This window comes from Echiichthys vipera, assembly GCF_963691815.1.
Source record: "Echiichthys vipera genome assembly, chromosome: 22".
Lineage (NCBI taxonomy): Eukaryota > Metazoa > Chordata > Actinopteri > Perciformes > Trachinidae > Echiichthys > Echiichthys vipera.
In genome coordinates, this window is record NC_139847.1 from 11,616,636 (window position 1) to 11,640,306 (window position 23,671).

The 23,671-nt window shown below is 40.0% G+C and overlaps 1 protein-coding gene across 2 annotated transcripts in view; it reads left to right on the plus strand.

Moving 5' to 3' along the window:
• Window positions 1–2,264: 2,264 nt before the first annotated feature.
• Window positions 2,265–23,671, plus strand: part of mpdz (multiple PDZ domain crumbs cell polarity complex component) — a 48,154-nt gene continuing 26,747 nt past the window's right edge. Inside the window, exons 1-19 of one of the 2 annotated variants that reach the window (XM_083937594.1) lie at window positions 2,265–2,315; window positions 5,284–5,368; window positions 7,231–7,397; window positions 10,772–10,933; window positions 11,289–11,428; window positions 11,756–11,969; window positions 12,436–12,558; window positions 12,846–13,043; window positions 13,590–13,692; window positions 14,268–14,356; window positions 14,978–15,212; window positions 16,936–17,022; window positions 17,339–17,418; window positions 19,085–19,231; window positions 19,596–19,766; window positions 20,500–20,685; window positions 21,088–21,297; window positions 22,372–22,530; window positions 23,299–23,451. In XM_083937594.1, the coding sequence (XP_083793720.1) occupies window positions 5,353–5,368; window positions 7,231–7,397; window positions 10,772–10,933; window positions 11,289–11,428; window positions 11,756–11,969; window positions 12,436–12,558; window positions 12,846–13,043; window positions 13,590–13,692; window positions 14,268–14,356; window positions 14,978–15,212; window positions 16,936–17,022; window positions 17,339–17,418; window positions 19,085–19,231; window positions 19,596–19,766; window positions 20,500–20,685; window positions 21,088–21,297; window positions 22,372–22,530; window positions 23,299–23,451 (2,640 nt within the window). In that variant the 5' untranslated portion in view covers window positions 2,265–2,315; window positions 5,284–5,352. The remainder of the gene's footprint in view (window positions 2,316–5,283; window positions 5,369–7,230; window positions 7,398–10,771; window positions 10,934–11,288; window positions 11,429–11,755; window positions 11,970–12,435; window positions 12,559–12,845; window positions 13,044–13,589; window positions 13,693–14,267; window positions 14,357–14,977; window positions 15,213–16,935; window positions 17,023–17,338; window positions 17,419–19,084; window positions 19,232–19,595; window positions 19,767–20,499; window positions 20,686–21,087; window positions 21,298–22,371; window positions 22,531–23,298; window positions 23,452–23,671) is intronic. The other variant, XM_083937595.1, reaches the window with a different exon arrangement.

The window sequence follows — 23,671 nt, forward strand, 5'->3', positions numbered from 1 at the left end:
GTATTAGTGGTTAAAAAATAAGTTTTAATGCCTGCACCATGCTGCCCCGAGCTAATCAGTGTTAGCCGCTCCCGGGGATATCTTAATTAATAGTTTATACACAAGAAAAATAGTCTTGATGGCTTATTTGATGACCAAATTTGCAGAAAAAGACCATGGGATGATTTCACTACAGAATTACGCTTTAACAGGCAACAGCTTCTATCCCAGTGGGCATTTAATACATTTTATTTTGAGCAACAGCTCATATCAAATGTGATAAGTGTGGTATATTGCTGCCTGAAAATAGAGTGCATAATCCTGTAAACAAGGCACAGACAGAAAATTATGGTTTTATCAGAATATTGTGTCCTTTCCAAGGTGCTTCCTGGGCCTAAAAATACATTACATTGAACATGTAATCAAACTCACACAATACATTGCTTATTAACCTTGAATACTTGTGTAGGTATCAGCACTATGAGCATGTGGGTGAACAGTATTACAGTATATCTGCATGTGGTTGACAGATGACCTTAATGTGTACTGGAGTTGGCTAACTCACACTATTCTTGCCTGACCTATGTGTCTGATTCACTAAAAAGTGTCCCAATCAGACGCTGACGAAATCTGAATCACATTTCTGCCAAGAATGGCTTTCCTGCAGCAATGTTTGGAATAGGCCTAATAATTCAGGTCTGTTTTCTTTCTTATTTGCCCTACAGTGACTCCATTATGTCTAAGAAGAATGACTTAAATGCTATTCCTCCTTAGTATGTTAGATACAGAGCCTAGCATTTTGCTCAAGGAGGTCACTCAGGCCAGGGGTCCTCAAGTGTTATTTTTAGGAGTTGTGTTGTTTTCAAGGACTAATTATTTGAATTAAGAAGGGACTATGCTCATGAATTAACAAGAGCACTTGAGTCCATCATATAAATGTGCCAGAGTTAGCCATACAAGCTCATTTCCATCTGTAGTCCCTGGACTTAATTCAGCTGTCTAGACAAAACTTTTGCCATTCTATATGTTAAACCTGCATGTTAAGAAGTTATAGTTCAAGGTAATTTTACCGTAATTCATCGTCTTTTGCCAAAATTGTCTAACAGTTTTTTCAGTCTAGGCTAAAATATTTTCTGATAGGCAGGACTGAATTGACACAATATGAGCTCCCTGAGCAAAAATAAGCTTGTAGGGCCCTGTTGACCCTGTTACCTATTGTATATATAGGGCCTACAGTGTACACACTGCTGACTACAGTATTTAATCTAGAGACCCATTAAAGTAGGGCCCCTGGGTGTCTGGGGCCTTTGGGCACTTACCCACTTAATTGCTTTAACAGATGTATTGATGTCCCTGGTGCCTATTGTATTTTCTTAAAGGTCCCATATCGTAATAAGTGAGATTTCTATGTAATTTGTATTATAAAGCAGGTCAAAGTGATATATAAAATAAAATAGAATAGAAATACTTCATTGATCCCAAGCACACCATATTCACAAACTGTGCCTTTAAACCAGCTGCCAGGACTACGTACTATACTATATATCGGTAGAAATTGCGGCTACAGTGCTCATTCTTCAGCTGCAATGACAGTGCAGAGAAGAGCCGAGAGCGCAGATGCATAAGACCCAGCAGGCAGGCACAAGTGACTACAGAGTTTATTCAGAGAGACATGAGAAAGCTAATGTTTTTACATTACATTAAAGCATGTGAACATTCCAGTATCAAATCCAAAACACAAGTATGAACCTGAAAATGAACATATACTGTATGGGACCTTTAAAAAAGTGTATTTACTTATTCTTGCAATGTAGGGCCTACTGCTTGGGTTGTAGGCTATACATTAAAAAAGCCTGAGATAAATGAGGTAGAAAAGCACAGAATACCATTATATCACAGTGCTAAAAAAGGGTGTAATACACTTAGCACACATTTTACTGGGGGCCACCACCAAGTTAGTTCAAGACTTAGTTGGGGACAGGAAATGACAAGCCTTGCCTGTTTAACAGTTTATTTTCTCCCCAGATGTATCAAGTAGACCTCTGCTTAATGAGCCTGAAATAACTCAGTTGATTTTCAGTATTTTATTATGTGACCACAGCCCTGACCCTGGAGCTGGGGACTGTGGGCCTGAACATATCAGGCCTAGATGTCAGAGCAACCAGCAAGCGGCGCTTCAGTCCCAGCTCAACTCTCGGTGCCGCTACCGCTGCAAATGTCCAGAGAGCATCGAGTTACGCTACGCCCCATCTTTAAGCCCCAGTCAGTGCGCCGTTAGCCGCAGAACAACAGAGGATAGGATACTGGCCGCCGGAAAGCAAAGTCTCCACACTCATGTAAGTGATTTCTTTTCTCGACAGTTTCACTCGAGCAATTGCTACTGAAGAGTTTTTTAATAATGTGCAACTCCAACTTTCGCGAGTGTCGCCTTTGCTCGCTACACTGTCGCTAATGCGGGGGAGAATATTCTGTTGTCGCGGTGGGTCACTAAGCAAGAACCACGGGATTTAAATGGCTTTTCGTGTCACTTTTTCAAATCTAAAGTATGCTCTGTGTACTGTTATAGCTACCGTGGGCGACTGTAGACCAAAAGCAGCCATACTATCTAACTTCTTTACCGTCTCTCTCTCTCTCGGAAGCCTGTTGCTTTCTTGCTCCATGGATGAGATGAAGGAGGAGGAGGAGGAGTTGAGAAAAGCGGATTGTCCCAAGTGCCTCGGCGACTTTATTCAAAATACAAGCAAACCTGACTGGATTTAACAACAATATATACAGGCTACATGATAGCAAACGCTTTATTAAGAAAGCAAGTGTTAAATGGGGACGTTCTGGACCGATATTGCGTATTTTGTAGGAGAAGAAATGCACGAGAAAATGCCTATTATTAGCTGACTGTTATTTGTGGTCATGGCAAAGAATGACTTCACCCACGATTATTATCGGAGGCAAATGGCACCTTAAAGCCCCCGTGTTTTGGGTTGAAGTCCACCGTGTAAAAATGAGCTCCTTCGGCCTTCTGTGAATCATTAGAAGCCACTGGAAATGTGCAGAGTGAATCACTTATGCTCTTGCTTAAGAATATAAACCATATCCCTCCAATACATCTGAATGGACACTGCACTAACGTTACATGTTACCGAAAGCAACACCTATATTATTTATGTTAATATAGACATATTATTCTTTAAAAAAAGTATAAATCCACCACTGGGGAGTCTACAGAGACAAACAAACTGCTAAAGCCCAAGACCATGTTGGAATATTATATGAACGTGTATTTATTAACTCCAAAATGTAAATATATTCTCTGGAACTGGATACCAGTAGTCATTTGAATTATCATTTGGGTGGTCATACATTTCAGTCGCATATTTATGCTTTTTTTCCTGCAGCAATTTGTGTATTAGGCTACTGGTAGTCGAGAAATTCCAAAACTAATCAAAACTAGGTTTTAATTGTACACCAGTATAACAGAATAATCCAATAGAATATACAGGTCTAAGATAAATAAAACACAATACAGCAGTCACATGCTGTATTTAAGGCGAATTAATCAGTTTGAAAGTTGAAATGAATATAAACAAACCAGTAGGTACTGTGGTGATCCTGTTACCAGGTACTGTAGCTATTCTAAGACTCTATATAGGGCTTTTAATTGTATTACCAGTCTCCTTTAATCACGTAATGTCTCCCTGAGTCATGTCATGCTTGTAACAAAGTCACTACAAAAGTTAAGTGTGATGTTCCTAAAATGGGACTTGACAGCCATGACAGCACTGATAACAGCATGAGTCAGATATTAAACACGTAACGACCTTCATACGTTATCATTAGGTTTTAAAGAGGTGAGGATTTCACAGGCTTTATTTCTACAGAATAAGGCTTCTCTGATTCAAGCACAACACACGTACCACATGCAATTTTATATGGTAGGGTGTTCGGTCCGGTCTCGGTCTTCAACATTTTTTGAAGTCTTGCACTTCATGGGAACGGGTCCAGTTGTTCCTGGCTGCTTCGAGATCAGTTACAGAACGTTGCCTAAAATCTATGCATTTATTTGTTATTTTGTTAGATAAATCAATCTTGTTTAGATCCATCCTAACTCACTACATAAGCATTGGAAAAACACTATTGACTATGCTCTGGACTCTGTCTTGACTTGGTTTCAACTGCCTTTGGGCTGGGTCTTGACTCAGGCTTGACTGGACCTGGTCATGGACTTGACTTGGACTCGATTAAGCTGTTCTTTAATACAGCAATGTTATACAGTCCTGTTACTGTCAAACATATTATCATCAGACGTAGAGTTAAGGTGGCTCATTAAAGATTGAGGACCTTCAATATATCATAATATTTACAGCCAAGGAGCACAACAACATCCATTTAAAATTTTATTCTAAGAAAAAATAAAACAAATGACAACAAGAGTTGCAACGGTTAATTGATTAGTCAAGCGACAAAAAATAATCTGCAAGTATTTTGATAAATATGCCAAACATTCTTTGTCATATATAACAAAAAACTGAATATCTTTGGGGTTTGGACTGTTGGTTGAATAAAACAAGCTATTAATAGATCATCTTGGGTTGTGAGATATTGTAATGGTCATTTTCACGACTTTCTGACATTTTGTAGACAAAACAATTAGTCGATTAATTGTAAAAATAATTGGCAGATTAATATATGATAAAAATAATTGTTGCAGCCCTATAATGATGCAAACAGGGTCTTATGATAGTTTTACAATAACTGCTAAGACTGTTTGCCTGTTTATTAATCATCAGACTGTTGTTTCAGGAAGAAAATATGGCTATACAGTATTTGTCTGATTGGAGTAAAATGGATAATCATATTTAATGCCCGCCGAAGACAAGTTGTGCATATTAAAACTACTGTCAAAGTGCAGTAAATGAAGTCCCAAGAATGTAAATTTCTAAGTGCTAATCCATCAATAAGAGCATTCGTCAAATATAAGGGAACTAACAAGCTAGTGTGTTTAAACAGACACACTGCTTTATTGCACATGAGGCTGAGTAAATATACTACAGCCCTTCAGCAACAATGGCTAGTCTGTGATGTCACGGTGAAGCATTCTTAAGAGATAAATAAGGCATGTATATGAGTCAATTTCCCCTTTCATGTTGACCCTTCAAGTAGAAAGGTTTTCAGAAGTTGGGTTCAGAGGAGAATGCCTTACTTCCTGTTTGTATCGAGTGTGTTGTGGAAGCTAAAAAAAGATGAACCAATTTGTGCTATGAGATTAAGTTAAGAAAAAGACATAACACGTGGTATTGTTCTTTGCAGGCCTTGAAAAGGAAAGAGTTTGAAATTGCTGTTAATGGGGAGACGTTACATTCACCTGGAGTTCTAAAAATGATAGAAACAATGGGTAAGTAATCATTTGATTGATTTATGGCAGTCAGATACAACTAATTGAGTCAGTGTGTTATTTGTTATGATTGAACATACATGTTAAGAAATGAAAGATGTCGCTATCAAATGTCGTTTTACCTCCTTCCTTGTTCTTTAATTTAACAGGCTAAGCTTTAGTGTCTCCAAATACTATGTGTCAGTACGGCCATAATAAACAAGGCAAAACATTAAATACTGCCTCCGCACACTCACTGTGCCATTTTTTTTTTATTTTTAATCATATCAAAAATGAGCGGATTTTGCAGTGGGGTTTGGTCTAGTCAGTTGGGTGTCCATGTTTGCTGGCTCTGCATCCTTTGGCTTCTGCTGTGAGTTTCTCTCAACCAGTATAAGAGACACTGGATTCAGTTCAAGGACTGCCAGTGTTGCCATATCTGATAATGTTGCCATATACTTGATTGTTTGTTTGTCCCCCATAGAGATTTATTTGTCCAACTGTCAAGCATGAAGCCAAATTAGTGCTGTCAGCTTCTTTCTTTAAAGCTGCAATCTGTGGTCACTGTCAAGATGGCCATGTTGACCATGTACTTAAGTGCTACCAACTAAAATGTGTAGGTTGGGGAAGTGGGGCGTGATACACCAGTGAGTCTTAGTAATATGATTATTTAGGCTTAGATAATGTCAATTTACATTTTACATTATAATTAAAATAACTGTATGCAGAAGTACTGAATTCCATATCAAATATCTTTTTTCAATTAATCAAATTAGTGAGGCGTTCCGAAGTGTACAGGGCATATAAAGTCACTCTTTCCTGCTGACAAAAAGTCACAAACAGAATACTCTTTGGAGCTGAGCAACACATTAATTTCCTTTACTCCCCACGAACACAACAAAACCCCTTGTTGCCTCTCTCTGATGTCACCCCCGCGCCCCACTCTCACCCTAGTATCAATTTGGACAATTGTATAGTATCATGCAGATGTTTTGCTCCAGGACCACCCTATCTTTTGAAATGCACAGAAATGCTATACATGCATACATGCCACTCTCTGGTGTGATATGGTCACTGAGGCAGGTACAATGAAAATGATAGTTACCTGCATAGAACCAGTGGCAAATAGAAAAAAACCTGCTGAGACCCGAGTGTTATAAGCTTGTTTACAACCTTTGTTCAAACAACAAAGCTTCTAAGGGCAAAAAGTGCTCTGGACCTTGCGCACGCCCTATTAGGTGTTAGTCACAGTTGGTGAGCTTTGGAAATTGCTTCATTTTTGTTCAGATGACGTTGGTCTGGCCCATCCTCACTAACAAGCCACTCTGGAGTTGCTCGATTGTGGGGCTTATGCAAGGTCCAGCAAGCAAACTGTGGAAGGCCTGGTTCTTTTATCTTTCCTTCTGATACCCATTCAATGCTCATGTGCAGCCCAACATTGATCCTCAATACAAAAAAAAGGAAACATTGCTATTCTGAAGACAGACACTGCAGATTTTTCCCCCTCTGATACAATACCTGATGCTATATGATTTCAATATAAAAGGTCTGCTGAGCACCAGTCATCCTTAGCTAAGCCTACAGGTCTGTTTATTTACATGGCATTGTGAACATAAATAAACAAGTTAAAGGCAGTATGGAATATTGTATATGTTTTTAAAAAGGATATTATAAAAATTAAAAATGAAATCAGGATATTTAAATGAATAAATGAGGCCATGTCTGAACGCCCTTCCCTGTCTCATTATCTCTGCCCATGTACTGATAAAGCCTCTGTCCTCATCGCCTCTCTCCACCTCTATCTCTCCCATGCCTGCTTCTTGTTGTTGCATCCCTCCTTCACTCCGACTGGCGCTGTCACTGAAATATGTGACGGCTTGCAGATACACAGCGTGCCTTGCAGGCGGTGGAGCGTCTCCAGGCCAAACTGAAGGAGCGGGGGGAGGTGCCCACTGAGGAGAAGCTCAGCCTGCTCAAATCAGTGCTCCAGAGCCCCCTCTTCCACCAGATCCTCGCCTTGCAGAAGTCCGTCCAGCATCTCAGAGACCAGGTAAACTCAAAACTGTTTCAGGGTGTCTACTTTTTGTCCTTGTTCTTTGTAGGGCGAGGTTTCCATAATAATACAATAAACACAACTACAGGACTTTAATCAATAAAAGTTGTTTAGTTTTAATTCACACATAAACAATTCTGCAGTAGTTCTTATTGTAAGCCTAACTGGGCCTGTCAGACTATAAACATGTTGGATTAGAATGACAATTCTGAATACAAATTAGTTGTGCAAGGTTCCCAGAGTGCTAAGGCCCTGTGGAAGGTCATTACAAGCTTACAAGTTTATAGTTATTTGGAGTTCTGAATTATTAGTGTATGAGTATAAACTACCAAAATGCCAGATTGCAGCATCATACTTTGTTTGCACAGAAGTAATATAGATAGAAGTAGTCATGTTTAGTGAGAAATAAGACATGCTTTGTCTATTTTTTATTATCAACAATGTCCGATAAGGTGGGGCTGAGGCAGGGGTAATATAAAGTGACAGTCATAGTTCTTGTGTTTGTGTAGTGAAGTGCCTGAACCCTGCAGCCAATGTAGACACCACACACAAACACTCATGGCTTAGCTCTGGTGACATTTTAATGTTGAGATATAAACTAACCTTTAGGACTCGACCAAACAAAGGTGAAACACTGAAAGGATTTTTCCGACCACAATGTACATTTGGTTCAATGAAATCTAATATAAAGGATATGTTAGCATCTTTTTTATCTTAAAAAAAATACTAGTGTACATGATATGTATACATGTATACATGATTGCATCACTTGCGTTATGATTCACAATATTGGAGGTAATGAAACTTTTTGCATCTTTATTGTCATTTCCGTTGAAAAGTATCATGGTGTGATTTTTGCGAGGATCTGTACTAAACGAAGAATTTTTTTTGTTAAGTTATATTACCTGTATGCCGGGACATCTCTGCAGAACCACAGTACTTATAATAATACATTCAATATGGTAACATATATTTTGCCTTTAGAAATACTTAATTGTACGGTACTCTCTTTTCTGGTAATTTAATAAATAAATAGTAAACAAATGAAATATTATCTAATTTTATAAAGAACTAGTGCAAAATAAATATAACATGTAGGGATCAGAATGTAAAGCTTTGTCCAAATGCCGTGATGGAGTTCAGCAGCAGTTTGTTTTTTTCATATTATCTGGCTGAACTTTAGCATGCATTTTTGCAGAGAAAGAGGACTGTGTGGATTCACATTAGGGAGGGGGATCTGAACAGCTGCTATGGACAAGCAAAACAACTGCAACGAGTTGGAACACTTTTGATGTGCATAAGACGAAGGAAATATTGTTTTAACACCGAGTTGAAGTCAATGGTTACATGATACCACAACATCATCAAGAAGAAGGTTACATTGAATCTCCTCCTGCATTACCTGTATCACAGTAAGGTTAGACTTTGTTACCCATACTCTCCACAATTGCTACTGCCTTTATCTTCTCGGTTTCCTGGGTGACCTTGCTGACTCTATTGGCGCACACACACACACACACACACACACACACACACACACACACACACACACACACACACACACACACACACACACACACACACACACACACACACACACACACACACACACACACACACACACACACACACGCGCACACACACACACACCCACACACACACCCTTCTTTAAATCCCCATCCCCAATAGTGTTGTGGTTATGGCCAAATTGCTGTCAGGGTTCACAAGAGCAAGATATAATATGGGTACATGAGCAGAGATAGTTGGTCTAAGTCAGGAACTCTTTTTAAAGCTGATTCTCTCCATTGAGAATATAACATTTGAGCGGAAGGAAAGAGCTCTTAAGTCACAGTAGAAAGGGGCCAGGGTAAGCGTTTGAGAAATAGACGAAAATATGTGAGCTATGCAGTGGGAGGCAGGGATGCTCAAGCTTTTTTACCCCTTGTGGAATTTAGATTATAAAAGCCCTGCTGGCATTTTTTTGTGCTGGCGATTTAGCTTTCAAAAGAGGTACATTCCTACTGTGTGTGTTGATGCATGTGTTTGTTTTCCTAAGCGAAATTGATCAAACATTCTTTCATCATAAATTCCCTTCTGATCTTGAAATGGACCCATTCCATGTTGTAAAAAGACAGATTTCAGAAACTATAACAAGTCAGTGTTATGTTTTTTTATAGAGCTTCCAAACCCTACTGCACTTGTTTGGTCCCCTTATGCAAAACCAATTTAGAGGAAGGGTGCATTTTTATGTTTTGTTGTGAGACAAAAGCTAGACACATAAACACACACTGTCTGTCTTCTGGCTCTGTTAGTTAGGCCTTGCACTGCCCATGTCGCTATGGTGACAAGGCCCTACCCTCCAATGAGAAAGAGGCCACTCTGTGAAGTGGGGCAGAAACAATTTCTTAAATGTGCAAGAACCAAACTGGAACTTTAATCCTCTTAGCCAGGCCCCAGCTAACAAAGCTCAGGCATGAGGACAGCAACTTAGCAGCATGCTACGCTAAGTTAGCCTGGCCCATAGGGTTTTGTTTGCAGTGTGCAGCACTAATGTGTCCAGTGAAGTTTTTTTTCTTCTCAGGACTAATCTGTTTAGTGGGCTGTATTTAAAGGAGGCATAATTTAGAGTATATGTTTCCAAAGCTCAAAGTTGTGCAGTCGACTTCCCAAAATGCTAGGACGTTTTTAGCCTGGCAATGCCATATGCCAAATGGAGTGTTTATGAAAATATGGCTGTGTTCTATGTCCGTCCTTTTGAATTCAATTCAGATGGTCATAAACATTATGCCCTTTGGCTAATGAAATTGGAAAAACACTGTTTTATATAGTTGTCTTGTTCATGTAATTCATCTGTCACACAAGTAAAGTCATTGCCGTAATTAAAACCCAAGCATATTAAGGCATCCAGATGGCCAGTGATGCTTCTCCCCCCGCCATGATAGAAATATTGTGTTTGGAGCCTAGTCATTGTTGGAACATCAGCTAAGAGCCATTATACCCTGAAGGATTAGGCTGTCATAGATCCAGCTAATCATGGTGGGATAACAAACTATCTGGCATCCCAGAGGTTTCAGATATCCAGACTTCTGGGTTTTGGTGTCTAAAATTAAACTTGCTAAATGTTTACATCCACAGTAGGAATGAGTCATGATATTTCTTTGTTTGAACTTTTAATTGTTTTTGGTTGGATTATCCACAGTTATATCTCAGGCTTTTTGCAGGAGCATTTTGCAGAAATTCAAAGCTGTTAAGTACTCACAAACATTTATATTTAGGTATTTAGTCATAAAAGGCACATTAGAACAATCTGTCACTGCAACATCTGCAGTTTTTGACAATCACTCACTACATGTTTCTTTCTATTTCTCCAGGAGAGAGCCCCAGCGTCATGGGGGAGTGATCTTGGCGATCACGTAGCAGCAGTCAAGCCCAATGGCGACCATGTTTCCTACTCAAACATATCAGCTTCTACACTCATCAATGGCAAGACTTCATCTGAAGAATTTGAACTCCTTATTCACTCCATGGCGCAGGTAACTGTAAAGCCAAAACAATCATTTTTTACACAGCTTTTGAGTTTAATGTCAATGCGAGACATTAGCTAATGTGTGACATTCTGCTGCTCCTCTGTTGTTGAGTTCCCAGTAGATTTGTTACCACATTGTTTTACATACGCACAAAAATCAGCACCTCATCTGTAAACAGGTAAAGTATCTTGATTAAGTATTTCTTATCTCAAACTAAACATCTAAAGAAGAGAACTACAAGCTGCACACTCTCCTGAGGCACTTCAAACAGACTTCTAAAGGTTGTCTGCAGCTTTGATACTAAAGTGAATCAGCACAGGGCCAAACTGCATATATGTGTGTATGCCTGTGTATGATCCAGGGGCGCGACGTGACACACGTGGACCTGCAGAAGCCAGTGTCAGGAGGTCTTGGCTTCAGCGTGGTAGGCCTCAAGAGTGAGAACCGCGGAGAGCTTGGCATCTTCATCCAGGAAATTCAACCAGGCAGTGTGGCCCACTGGTACGTAAGAGTCAACATGCCATCATCCAAAGAGTGATTAAAATATCACAACACCAAAGTCACTTTTACAAAAAGTCTTTCAATATTTGTCCCTGTCAGAGAGAAATTTGACAAAATCTGGCAAAACATCTAAGAAGAAATGATAAAGTTACACTGATGTTGATGAGTACACAGGAAATGTTCTATATACTACATGTGGAATTAGGAAACACAATGAGAATAATTACTTGATCAGGGGCAGACTAATAGTACACATTTTAGAGGCTCTGACACCTTTGACCTCAACATGTCCCTCTAACTATGACATTCCATGTCTCTTTCCTACAGTGATGGGAAGCTCAAAGAAGCTGACCAGATCTTAGCCATCAATGGCCAGCTCCTGGACCAGACAGTGACCCACCAGCAAGCTATAGGCATCCTACAGAATGCTTCAGAGACGGTGCAGCTCACGGTGGCAAGAGGACCAATACCTCAGCTGGCAAGTCCTGCTGTTTCCCGCACGCCCTCAGCTGCCAGTACATTGTCAGCCAACTCCAGCGCGGTACAGAAAAACACTCACACTAATATAATGCATGAAATCTTGCAACCCCCACCCCCCTTGCTAATTGGGAGAACAAGAATTATGCAAAAAGATCACTGCAAGGAACGTGGAATAGGTACATGATCTGACAAGATTTTCTTGTGGCGATGTACAAAAAACTACACACACATGCATGCTTTGAAAGAGTGTAACACACAAGAGACACAATCACATACACACACTTGAGCATAGAAACAGCTCCCGCAATCCAACATGGCAGTAAAATGTGACTACGGCATCAGGAAAAAAAATAAAGCTTTGCTAGAACTACTAATTCAAAGTTATTCATAAAATATACTATACATTCAATAAAAACACCATCTGCTTTATTCATCTCATATTCACATTTATGACTGAATGAATTGAAGTCTTTTTGCTCCAAGTATATTAATATGCTTTGTTGTTTCTTCTCTTTTACAACGCCTAGTGGCAACACGTGGAAACAATTGAGCTGGTCAACGATGGCACTGGTCTTGGCTTCGGTATTGTAGGAGGAAAGACCACCGGGGTTATTGTAAAAACCATCCTTCCTGGAGGCATAGCTGATCAGGTATATGAATAAATGCATCCCTACTTTCTTTGAGAATTTTAATTAAAAGGGCTTAGTTTAGTTGTTTACATAGTGTTTACCACAACAAGGAAATTTGTTAGTGTTTTATGACACTTTCAGTGTTCTAGAGAGACGGCTCTTGTCAGTTAGATATAATGAGAATTGTAAGCAAGCACATAATTAACTGTCACTCTTGTCTTTTGTTTGGTACTGATCCTGTCATTACGGGTTTGATTTCTGCTCAAGCTACACAGACTAAGTCAGAAAACATACTTTTTCTACCTCAGGATGGCCGCCTGCGCAGTGGGGACCACATCCTCAGAATTGGAGACACCGACCTGTACGGCATGGGCAGCGAGCAGGTGGCCCAGGTCCTCAGGCAGTGTGGTAACAGGGTGAAGCTGGTGGTTACCAGGGGTCCCGTGGAAGAAACTCCCTCTGTCTCCGCTGTCATGCCTGTGGTGCTTCCCACTGTCAGTGAACAGGTGAGAGGTGCTATTTCAATATTTCACTAAAATATGGCAGGAGATGTGTTGCATTCAAATTGATTTCATCATGTGGAGTATAAGGTTAGTAAAGCAGTTTCTCTATCACAAATGATCAAGATGATCATTGCCATCAAGCCATATATCACACACCCTCAGAGTTATACAGTTATATCAGAAACACTTGAGATCTAAGGTTCAGCTCTTTTATCTCCAGTTTTATCCTTTCTTACTCTTGACAGCGCTGAATGAATGCAATTAAAGGAAAGAGCAGGTTACACCTGTGACTCAAAGTTCGGAGAGCAAATGTTGCTTTACTTTCTGAGAAACAGCACTAAAAAAGTAGTGATTTCATTACTATTCTCAACACTCAGCCCTAATTGAACATGAATGAGTCAGTGACTCACTATGAATAACATCATATCCTTTTGATTGCACACAGTAGCGCAAGTGCCACGACTTGCTTTTCTGCTGTTAAATGAGTCATCCTTTACATTTATTTTGTTATCAGTGAGTGTTTATTTGTCACCATTCTTCCTTTCACAGGCCTATGAGGAAGAGGAAGATAAAGCGTTTGATGTGAGCCTTAGCAAGAACACCCAGGGATTGGGGATTACTATTGCTGGCTATGTTGCAGATAAAAATTCAGGTGAGAAATGGCAGCTTGCCTTATTAGAATAGAAGGTCATTTAAAGGGGACATATTATTCTCATTTTAAGGTTCATGCTTGTATTTAGACTTTAAACAATGGATCAGATGTATAATATGAAAGGGGTTGCTCGTAGAATGAACCCAATATTAATATCAGCTACTTATAGATGATGTTTTGGGTAAATATTTTACTTAAATTTGTGGACCAGTCCCAGCTTGGTCAGATGCGTAAATGAACGGATGAAGCCTCTTGGATGAGAGGTAAAAAGTCTTCCAAGACAAACAGTCCAGTTGCTTTTGACTTAAATTTCTTTGGGGTGGACAGAAACGGGACTACAGATGAATGCTATTGTTACTGCTATCGCACAAAAGTCTTGAATTTTCCAGGTAAGCATAAGTGCACTGGGTTCATCGCATCATCGTTTATGGCTTACTGAATATTGAAGGCTTACTAACCCTGAATTTAAACTGAAACATCTGTTGGCTTTTCTCATTGGGTTCTATTCAATGCCATTATTCATGGCTATGTTCCTCATCTCTTCAATTATTTTTGTACTTGTTCTGACTTCTCAGAGCCCTCTGGCATTTTTGTTAAGAGCATAACAAAAGACAGTGCCGTGGATCAAGATGGCCGTATTCATGTCGGAGACCAGATAATAGCTGTAAGTACCCCAATTATGGTCTTTTTAGCTATGACTATTTTCTCTGAATTTAGTGGTATAAATATGCAATGAATTTTTTAATATAATCTATAATAATTATAGTGATCACATTTAGTCACTTGAAGGTATTTATGAGATTCATAATGAATAATTCACAATGAAGTGATAGTTCCTGATTTTTCTTGTGACTGTGAATATAAGATTCTTGAATTACTCCAATGAGAATTTTTTTTTTCATTTTGTTACTGCAGGACATTGACAATGAATGACCTTGTGTAAATTTCTTGCATGGTTTGAATCATGACAAATATTGCCCCATGTTTTCTATAGACAAACTCTTGCAAATACTTAATTGAATGGGGATTCATTAAAGTTCTGCAGATTTACCTGTCCTTAATGATCTAAATAAATAAAGTGAATGACTAAAATGAATGGGAACACTCATGTGCAGCGCTCTGTTTCTATGCCTGCTGGTGTTTATAATCACTTTGATAAATGTTATTTTAATTTCAACTCGATCAAACAAAAATATAGATGAAAATTCAGCACACTCACAATGTCAGCACAAGCTGTTCTGGCCCTTGTTTCACCCATCGGCTCACAAATTATCGCCCTCTGCAGGTCGATGGTGTAAACATCCAAGGATACACCAATCAACAGGCAGTAGAAGTCCTGAGACACACAAGCCAGACAGTCCACCTTAAGCTGATCCGGCGGGACTTCAGGCCTGACGAGATCCCCCCTGCTGTGGCCCCCAGTGTCACAATTCTGCCCCCTTCCACCACCATCCCCACCACTACCACCGTCATGATGGAGCTAGAGATGGAGAGGAAGAAGGCTGAGGTGGCTGCTCAAGGTAGGGATGAGGAAGTGAGATACATTTAATGAGCATAGATAAAAAACACATTCCTTATTACTCATCACCATGTCAATTGATGTGTAAATATGCCTCAGACAGGAGTTTTCATGACGCAGTAACGAGTGACTCCAAGTGGAAATTTCATTCACTTTCATCAATAGTTCAAAATACACAAACATAACTTTATCCAGCTGCCTATCAAAACACTGACTTGAGTTTTACTCCAAATTGATGTCAACATTATGGTTTATGCATTAGTATTTTCAGTTAACCTGATCCATCATTCTAATTTATGAAAAACAAATTACCTCTTTTCCAGATCCTCTGAATAATAGCAAGAGAATGAGTACACCCACGTTACTGGTCACTTAATAAGAGAGGGAAATTCACTCATTATTAATAGTCACTGACAAATCAAGGACAAAACCATTTTCTCAGTTATGGAAAACCCATAGAAAAGACTTGAACATGTTGCAAAACAATTTCTGTCGAGTCCTATCCTTCTCATTCATTATTATATTGCAGTGGCTTGACAGACCCAACAACCACATTTCTAAATTAAGAACCCAAATTTCTCCATCATGTTGTTAAGTCCCAGAAATACATCCAGTAATAAATCAGCATATGATTCGCAACATTTGAAAGGACATTCACACAACTAAAACACTGAAACCTTTTTGAATATTTACATCAAACAAGACAGACAGAGAGTGAACCTAAAGACTCTTGTCTCCAGCTTCACTGACAGAACTTCCAGGGTAGTACAAAGGCAAGAAAAGCAACTTGCAAGAGTTGACAATAGTGATAGATGGACTTTGAAAGTGATTCAATCTGGCGACATGAATTTCCAGCCCAAAAATCTACAGAAAAACTAGCAGCCAGCAGTCAACAAACTGAAGAGGCCAGGATTTTCTTGGCTGCTGTGAATCCTGTTTCACTTTGCAGTTTGCACTATCGAGTGTTACAGATACGATATTAAATAGGACTACATCAGTGCATCCATATATTATATAAGGTTATGTCACTAGAGCTTCATGTAAAAACACAATAGTTTGATAAGTAAGAATAGATTTTAGCTAACTTACTGGCCGTGAAATTATAGGTTTGATGTACAAAGTTCTAATGGGTCATTTGATGGTTGGGATTAATAAAATAAATTTAACAACACTTCAATTGTTGTTAAGTCAGTGTTAATGTTGTTGAGCTCATTTGGCATACCAGACTAGCTAGTATTAGTTTTATGTCAGCACTTAAAAGATGCTGATGTGCAGCACAGGCCATGGCTTGTCCAGGCGCATGGTAGTAATTTCATGGGCGACGACTTCTGTGCCCTGTGGAGCCCCAAAGACATAAACTGTGGCATAAAGTTGTTAAGAACAGTACACGGATCATTAAACAGACATTTGATGTCTTGGAATCTGTTGAGTCTGTCATTATTGATAACGTCAGCAAGGGCATGTCTCCTTTTCGGACCAGTAAGGAAAGAGATAGGCCCTTCTTCTAAAGTTAGGGTCATTATTAAAAGGGAAGGAAATGCTAAAACTATTTTGGAAGAATTTAGTCATAGAGTGTCAAATAAAAAGATACTATTTCAAATACATTTGGCATTGGTGTATATTTGTATTTTGTGGCTGTGTGTGCTGTTAGTGGAAAGTAGGTGACGTGTTCCAGTGTCTGTGTGTCTATACTGTCGGTCTCACTCTTCATTGTGTGTATACAGTCACCACAGATGAAAAGCTGCTCCAGACAAAGAGTGAAGGATCTGATATCAGCCTAGCCAAGGACCAGCTAACAGAAGACAAACGTGGTAGGAGGCTTGGATTCTTCTTTAAGTATACCGGCAGAGATACTGGGCACACATCTGACAGATAAGGGTTATTGTTGTCAGGAACACACTGACTTGCAATACACAGGGTTAGAAAATGCTAAGATGGGTGTTGGTGGTATTTTCACTGACAGTAGAGGAAGTGCAGGAATTTCAAATTTTAAATAAGCATGGATAAAAGCTTTCTTTGTTTTGTTACAAATGTATGTTGCTTTGCTGGCTGTAAATGGTTTATCATTTATCATCATGCCTTTTCTGTTGTTTTATGTATTAATACTTATGTATTGGGTTTTCCAAGGGATGAAGCTAACACCCTTTGAAGAGGAAGACCTAATGAGGAAGTGGCTTGAAATTCTGGGTTCAAGCAGTGAAGTTGTAGTAAGTTTATTTTTCAAATTTAGGTTTTTCCCTGCCATTATACAGGTTAGGTGCAGCGCCTATGAGTTATTGTCCGCTGCCTAAGTGTTTGAACCTAAACACAATGAGTGGCTGCAGCCCACCCACACAGGGTACAGAGAGAGAGGGATGTGTGTGTTGGTGAGTTTAAAATTAACAGTAACACCGAAAATACATCAACCAGTGATGAAGTGCCACTCGATGTAATATTTAATATTAAACAAAATTCTGTGGCTGAGAGGCAGGTATATTTGTTTCAAGGGGGGAAGAAATTCTTTGTAAACACAGGTCAACATCTAACAGGTGTCACAGGACTCTGTTAGGGCGCACTCACACTGTCCTTCTGGTCGGGGCCAAAACCGGTTTTTCAGCTAAAGCCTAGTACCTTTAAGCAGTGTGAGTCCACCCGCTCCGCGCATAACTGCGGCCAGCGGGCCGTCCACGGCCCGCTTGAAAGAGGTGGGCTTTAGCGGAGCCGTTTGCACATGTACGAGCATGAGCGTGCGCACGTGTACGAGCACGAGCACGAGCCCTACGGCAGTAGCGTTATGTCCGCCTGTTCGGACATGTAAATAGAAGGACGGACCATGCGCGGACATTTAACTACAACAACAATGGCGGTGAAAGGTTCATGTTGGGGTGGTGCGGAGGTGGAGTGTTTACTGCAGATTTGGTCGGATGAAAATATTCAAAAACAGTCGACAAGACGCACAAAAACTCCGTGGTCTGTGGAAAGATTTGTAAACAAAGCCACACACACGCGATCAATGCGTGTGACGTGTTACGGCGTGATGGTGTATGGACAGCAAGAAGCATTGGCCGGCCCTGGCAGTGTGAGTACAAACGGGGCTGGGGCGCGGGGGGAGAGGGAGGGGGGACAAGTACCCTAAAGCCCGGGTCGCGGTGCGGAAGGACAGTGTGAGTACGCCCTTAGTTATTGGCTACAGGTCTTATCTGGCCGCACTTCGCCACTAAAAGTTAAACCATCCCCAACTTCACTTTGTCGAAGACAGCGGTGAGCCAAGCTCGGAGCAGCCACCGCTGGTTTTCATAGACACTGCATAGCAGCTCAATGCCAGCCGCACTTACTGCTTTGTATGTTTTGTCAATAAATAAATGTACAACTCCACGCCACTCCCAAGCCAAGTTACCGTGTCTTGCTTGCTAATGTTACCTGCTGAAGCTACAGTAGGAACAACTTCAGCCAGCACAACTAAGGTGGACCAGCTGATACCATTTTAGTGACAAGCTGCTCTACCAAGTTTTGCTTTGTTTTGTGCTCTAAAAACTCGGGGAAAACCCTAAAAGTGATTCCTATCTCTCAAGCATCAAGTTATACCTCCCAGTTGCTTCATAATGGTAAATTATGGGGGCGTGGCACAGTGGTTAGAGCAGTCACCCCATGCAAAGAGGCTGAAGGTCCTTGAGGCAGCGGCCGCAGGTTTGACTTTGCTGCATGCCTCCCCTCTCTCAACCCATTCCATGTCTGTTCTATATAGTAAAGGCTTGTAAAACAAAAAAAATATTCTTAAAAAAAGAACGCAAAACTGGTACCTAGAAAATATATTGAGTCATTATACATACATTTATAGCTAAATAATGATGTATCACATGCTAACTGAGCTGTGATTTCTTGTTTCCATAACAGGTGGCTCAGGTGGAAAAGTTTAGTGAGAACAGTGGCCTGGGCATCAGTCTCGAAGCCAGCAGTGGGCATCATTACATTCGCTCTATTCTACCTGAGGGACCTGTTGGGTGCTCTGGCAAGCTGTTCAGTGGAGATGAATTGCTTGAGGTGTGTGGTCCCTTAACTGAAAAAGAGCATTTAATTAACAGCAGTGCCGACCTTTTCATATCACATTTGCACTTACAGAGGCCTAACTATCTACATGTATTTAAAGCTAGTTTGTTTATGGGGCAGTAATGAACAAGTTATTTTGATATACAGTATACACATAGCAGAGGTAAAAGGTGGCCAGAGATGGGACTCCATATGAATGCTAATGTTGCTCTGTCTATGCATTTTACTTACACGTTTGCCACAACAAGTTGAAACTTATTCTGCTGCCCTCAAGAAAAATATTAAATAAATAAACATTGCTTTAAATATTAGTTACTACACTTTTGAATGAAGCCAATAATAACCTCTCCGTTCTTAGGTCAATGGTATATCCTTGATTGGTGAAACCCACAAGGAAGTAGTGAGAATCTTGAAGGATCTTCCACTTTGTGTATACATGACATGCTGTAGGCCCGTCCCTAACATGCAGACTGTCATGGATGTTGTCCTACCAGAATCAGGGACTCTGGCAACAACCTCTACATTAAAGGTATTTGTATTGCTGAGCTATAGCATATTTACTCAGATTTATTATTTTTGAAATGTACGTTTTTCCACTTTCATAACCCATCATTACATGAATTTGTGAAGTATTGTTATGTTAACCCTAGATAAAACCCTCGAAAGAAAAGAAAGTGACTGAATCTTTGCATTCTCAAGGCTAAAACATGCAGTGTGTTGCAGCAGAAGATGAATGCAAGTAGAGCTGGAAACTCCCTACATCATCTCAACATGCACTAATGTATCATGATAAATGTTTCTCCACCTCTGCATATCAGCAAGAGAATATGATTGGAGAGCAATTCTCGAATTGCAAGTCCTCCTCCTCCTTTATAACCCATCAACTGTTATTAGCTTAGTCCGAGCTGTCAATCGCTCTATTGGCTTACCACATTGTCAACCATGATGGATTAAGACTTAGCAATGAGCAGGGGAGGCTGAAAGTTTATTAAGACCAATTCTAGTAATACCTCAGCAGCAGCAGCCAATAGCATTTGCTAGAGATATGAGACATCAAAAGCAGTTTCCCTTTGGGGAAGGGGTTTTCATCTCTCCAGCTTTATCTGTGATAATGCACTGAGGCCCTAGCATCCCAAAGATATTTCCCTTTTATCTTCTGCCAGAAAACTGAGCCAGAAACACAACTAGAGGGTAGAAGCCTATGGGTTGGGAGTAAAAGTGAGGAAGCTGTTACATAGAGATGTGGGGCTTTTCCTCTGCAGAAACAAATAGACCTGAGCAGCGTACTGGTTGCTGAAGACTCAGAGGTGAATGCAGCAGCAGCGACAGAGGATAATGTGACAGAGGAGGTGATCGCATCTCCTTTGGCTATGTGGGAGTTGGAGATCCAGAATATCGAACTTGAAAAGGGAGAAGGGGGATTGGGATTCAGCATTCTTGACTACCAGGTGGGATATCTTTCCTGGGATTTATAGTTATTATATTGTTATTTTTATTCTTTCACACCAATGTATTTGTACTTTTAATGACGGTCTTGTATTGTTTTTGTCATAAACGTATAGAGCAAGTAAGTTACGTCAGCACAAAAATAAATACTTAATCTTTAAAGAAGTCCTTATGACATTATTGATAGTTTTTTTTACTGGATATTTTTTCCACATTAAATTGCTTTTTCTGACAGTCATACAAGTATTTCCAAAAGAAAAGGGACATAATGTATAATGCAAATAAATCAAATTCGATTTGATTCAAACCAAAAGTGTGATTTGAATCAAATCTAAATTTAATTCTGTGATAGTTTACCTGTTGATGTACACTCATTGAACTTTACTGTACCGGCTCCGCCACAGGACCCACTGGACCCTTCTAAGACGGTGATCGTGATTCGCTCTCTGGTTCCCAGTGGTGTGGCCGAGCAGGATGGCAGACTGTTGCCAGGAGACCGACTAATGTATGTTAACACCACCAACCTGGAGAACGCCAGCCTGGAGGATGCCGTCCAGGCCTTGAAGGGAGCCAGCCTCGGCAAGGTCCAGATAGGAGTTGCCAAACCACTGCCTGTAAGCATGAGAATTAGTATTCTTTCTTTTTTCTTTGCTCTAAACCTGTCTGAAAATTTAAAGTAGAATATGACTTGTGTAGTGGGGGGGATAAAGTGATATAATTTATGCATATGTGTGGGGTTACTAAGAGTTTAGAGATTTTCTTTTTTTGTAAAACTGTTCAGCATTGCGTTTGCTATGTAAGTACGGTTGTGAGTCCGGTTGTCTTTGTTCCTTTAGTATCCAGTCACGACGTCTCGGCTTACTAGGGCTTGAATTTTTCATGCAGGAGAAAGAGTGGAGGTTGGGTGCATGGTTTAGCAATCTACCCACTGTTCATTCAGAGGAGGCAACCAGCCTTAAATCCTCTGCGCTCTTTGTTTCATATAATATCTTATTGAATTTTCCAAATGCACAGACCCTATTGTACATTTAAACACAGTGGGGCAGCTGTCAAGATATGGGGTCTGTACAATGGCATGTTCATCACTCCAGACACCTACACTCTTTGTACGGGATGTTTCTCTCTGCAAAATTGCTTGCATTCTTTCAGCTTTAGAGCTGCATTTCTCTGGTATTGAACCTGCCATTGGATTACACAGTGAGACCTCTGAGCAGCCAAGGTTAGCTGGATTACAGAGCTGTAGGAAGCCTCTGTGGAGTTATCCAGCTTTCCTGCAGGACGTGGAATGTACTTTTGAGGGGTATTTTGTTGTATTGCCTCTCAGAATTGAGTCTGACGAGGGTAATCCTCCAGTATGCCTTGCTGGTTTTCTTCTCTCTGTCTGGGCGGCATGCCACACATAATCAATATCAAGAGCTATAACTAAAGAATACATATGACGAGCTTTTTGTTAAGAATGAATCCAAACAGTCATGAATGTGCCGTTATGAGCAATTTCTCTGTGTGAATGCTTGTGCACCAAAATCAATATTTAACTCTATAATTAGCATATTAAATAAAAATCTCATTAACTTCTAACATCTTTTTCCATTCCATACTAATTTATTTGTACTTGATTTGGTCACAAACAAAGAAAAATCTAATAACATGAAGCTGGAGACACTGAAAGAATTTCTCCACTTTCCTAGGGAATATGTGGATATTCCCCCTCTCCACACCCATATGGTGAGCAGGAAATTACTTCATCATCCACCATCCATTCATTTGACTTCAACAATATTTTGGTTGAAGAAGGAGAGGAAGAAGGACTGACTGAGGGCATCGTTTACCGAGCAGAGCCTGCATTGGTTAGTTAGCTTTTGGGAAAAAATTAAAAATCAATCAGAGCATCCTGAAAAATGGAAAACAAGTTGTACTTGACATGTGATATTTGCTTCTGCCTAATTTTACCAAGAGATGTCTGGTAGTTTGTTTATAATCATACATACAGTTAGCTTATATGAGTGCTGTTCTGACAAATAGATGAAATGGATAGTTTGGACTTTTTGAAGTGAGATATGAGGTATTTATCTGTAGTCAAGCTAAGCCCATAGCTGCCCATATACAGAGGCAGTGTGTACGTCCCCAGTTTGGAGAAGAAGGCAGGGGGACAGGCACTGAAGCTAAACAATGCACTGCTGTTGATGGGGGCAGCAGCTAAACGTGATAAATGTAGCCACCTAGAAAACTTAAACAGGTCTGTCTGATAGAAAGGTAAAGAGGTAAAATATTTTTTTAATTTAACTTTAACTGATACTGTTTTTTAGGGGCCCCTATTTTAGGTTGTTTTTTTAGCTGCTGCCCCTGTACACAGCAGTGCATTGTTTAGCTTCAGTGCCTGTCCCCCTGCCTTCTTCTCCAAACTGGGGACGTACACACTGCCTCTGTATATGGATAAGTACCTCATAGAACCCCACTTAAAAAAAAACATCCCTTAAAGGGATACATATATGCTGTCTCAGCAGTATTTTATAGTTAGATAAGTTGTCTGTGAGTGGTTACTTTACCAAATTGATCAATAATAAAGGCCAGTTTTGTGTCCAAGTTGGTAACACTTCTTCCATTCATTACCACAGATTGACACCAGCGAAGCAGACCTTTCTGATGAAAAGTTGTTAGATCATACTTACTCTGGGATAGAGGACGACACTTTCCAGGCATCCATGATTGCTCTTCATGGTAGCAGCTGTGGCCCAGACTTGGATTATCTGCACTCATCTACGCCCAAGGTAAGCAACCTTTCTTTTTTTTTTATAGATGGAAGAAGTACTGAAACCCAAATTACAATTTGAAATGATTTCCTTATTTCATTAAATGCTACTGGAACAGTAACTGCCCTTTGCCACAATGAGCTCTAAAGCATGTACTCATTATTATTTGGTTTTTGCTATCGAAAGCCAAATGTCATGAGAAATGTTTATTTTGTTAAGGCAGTAACAACAAGACTGA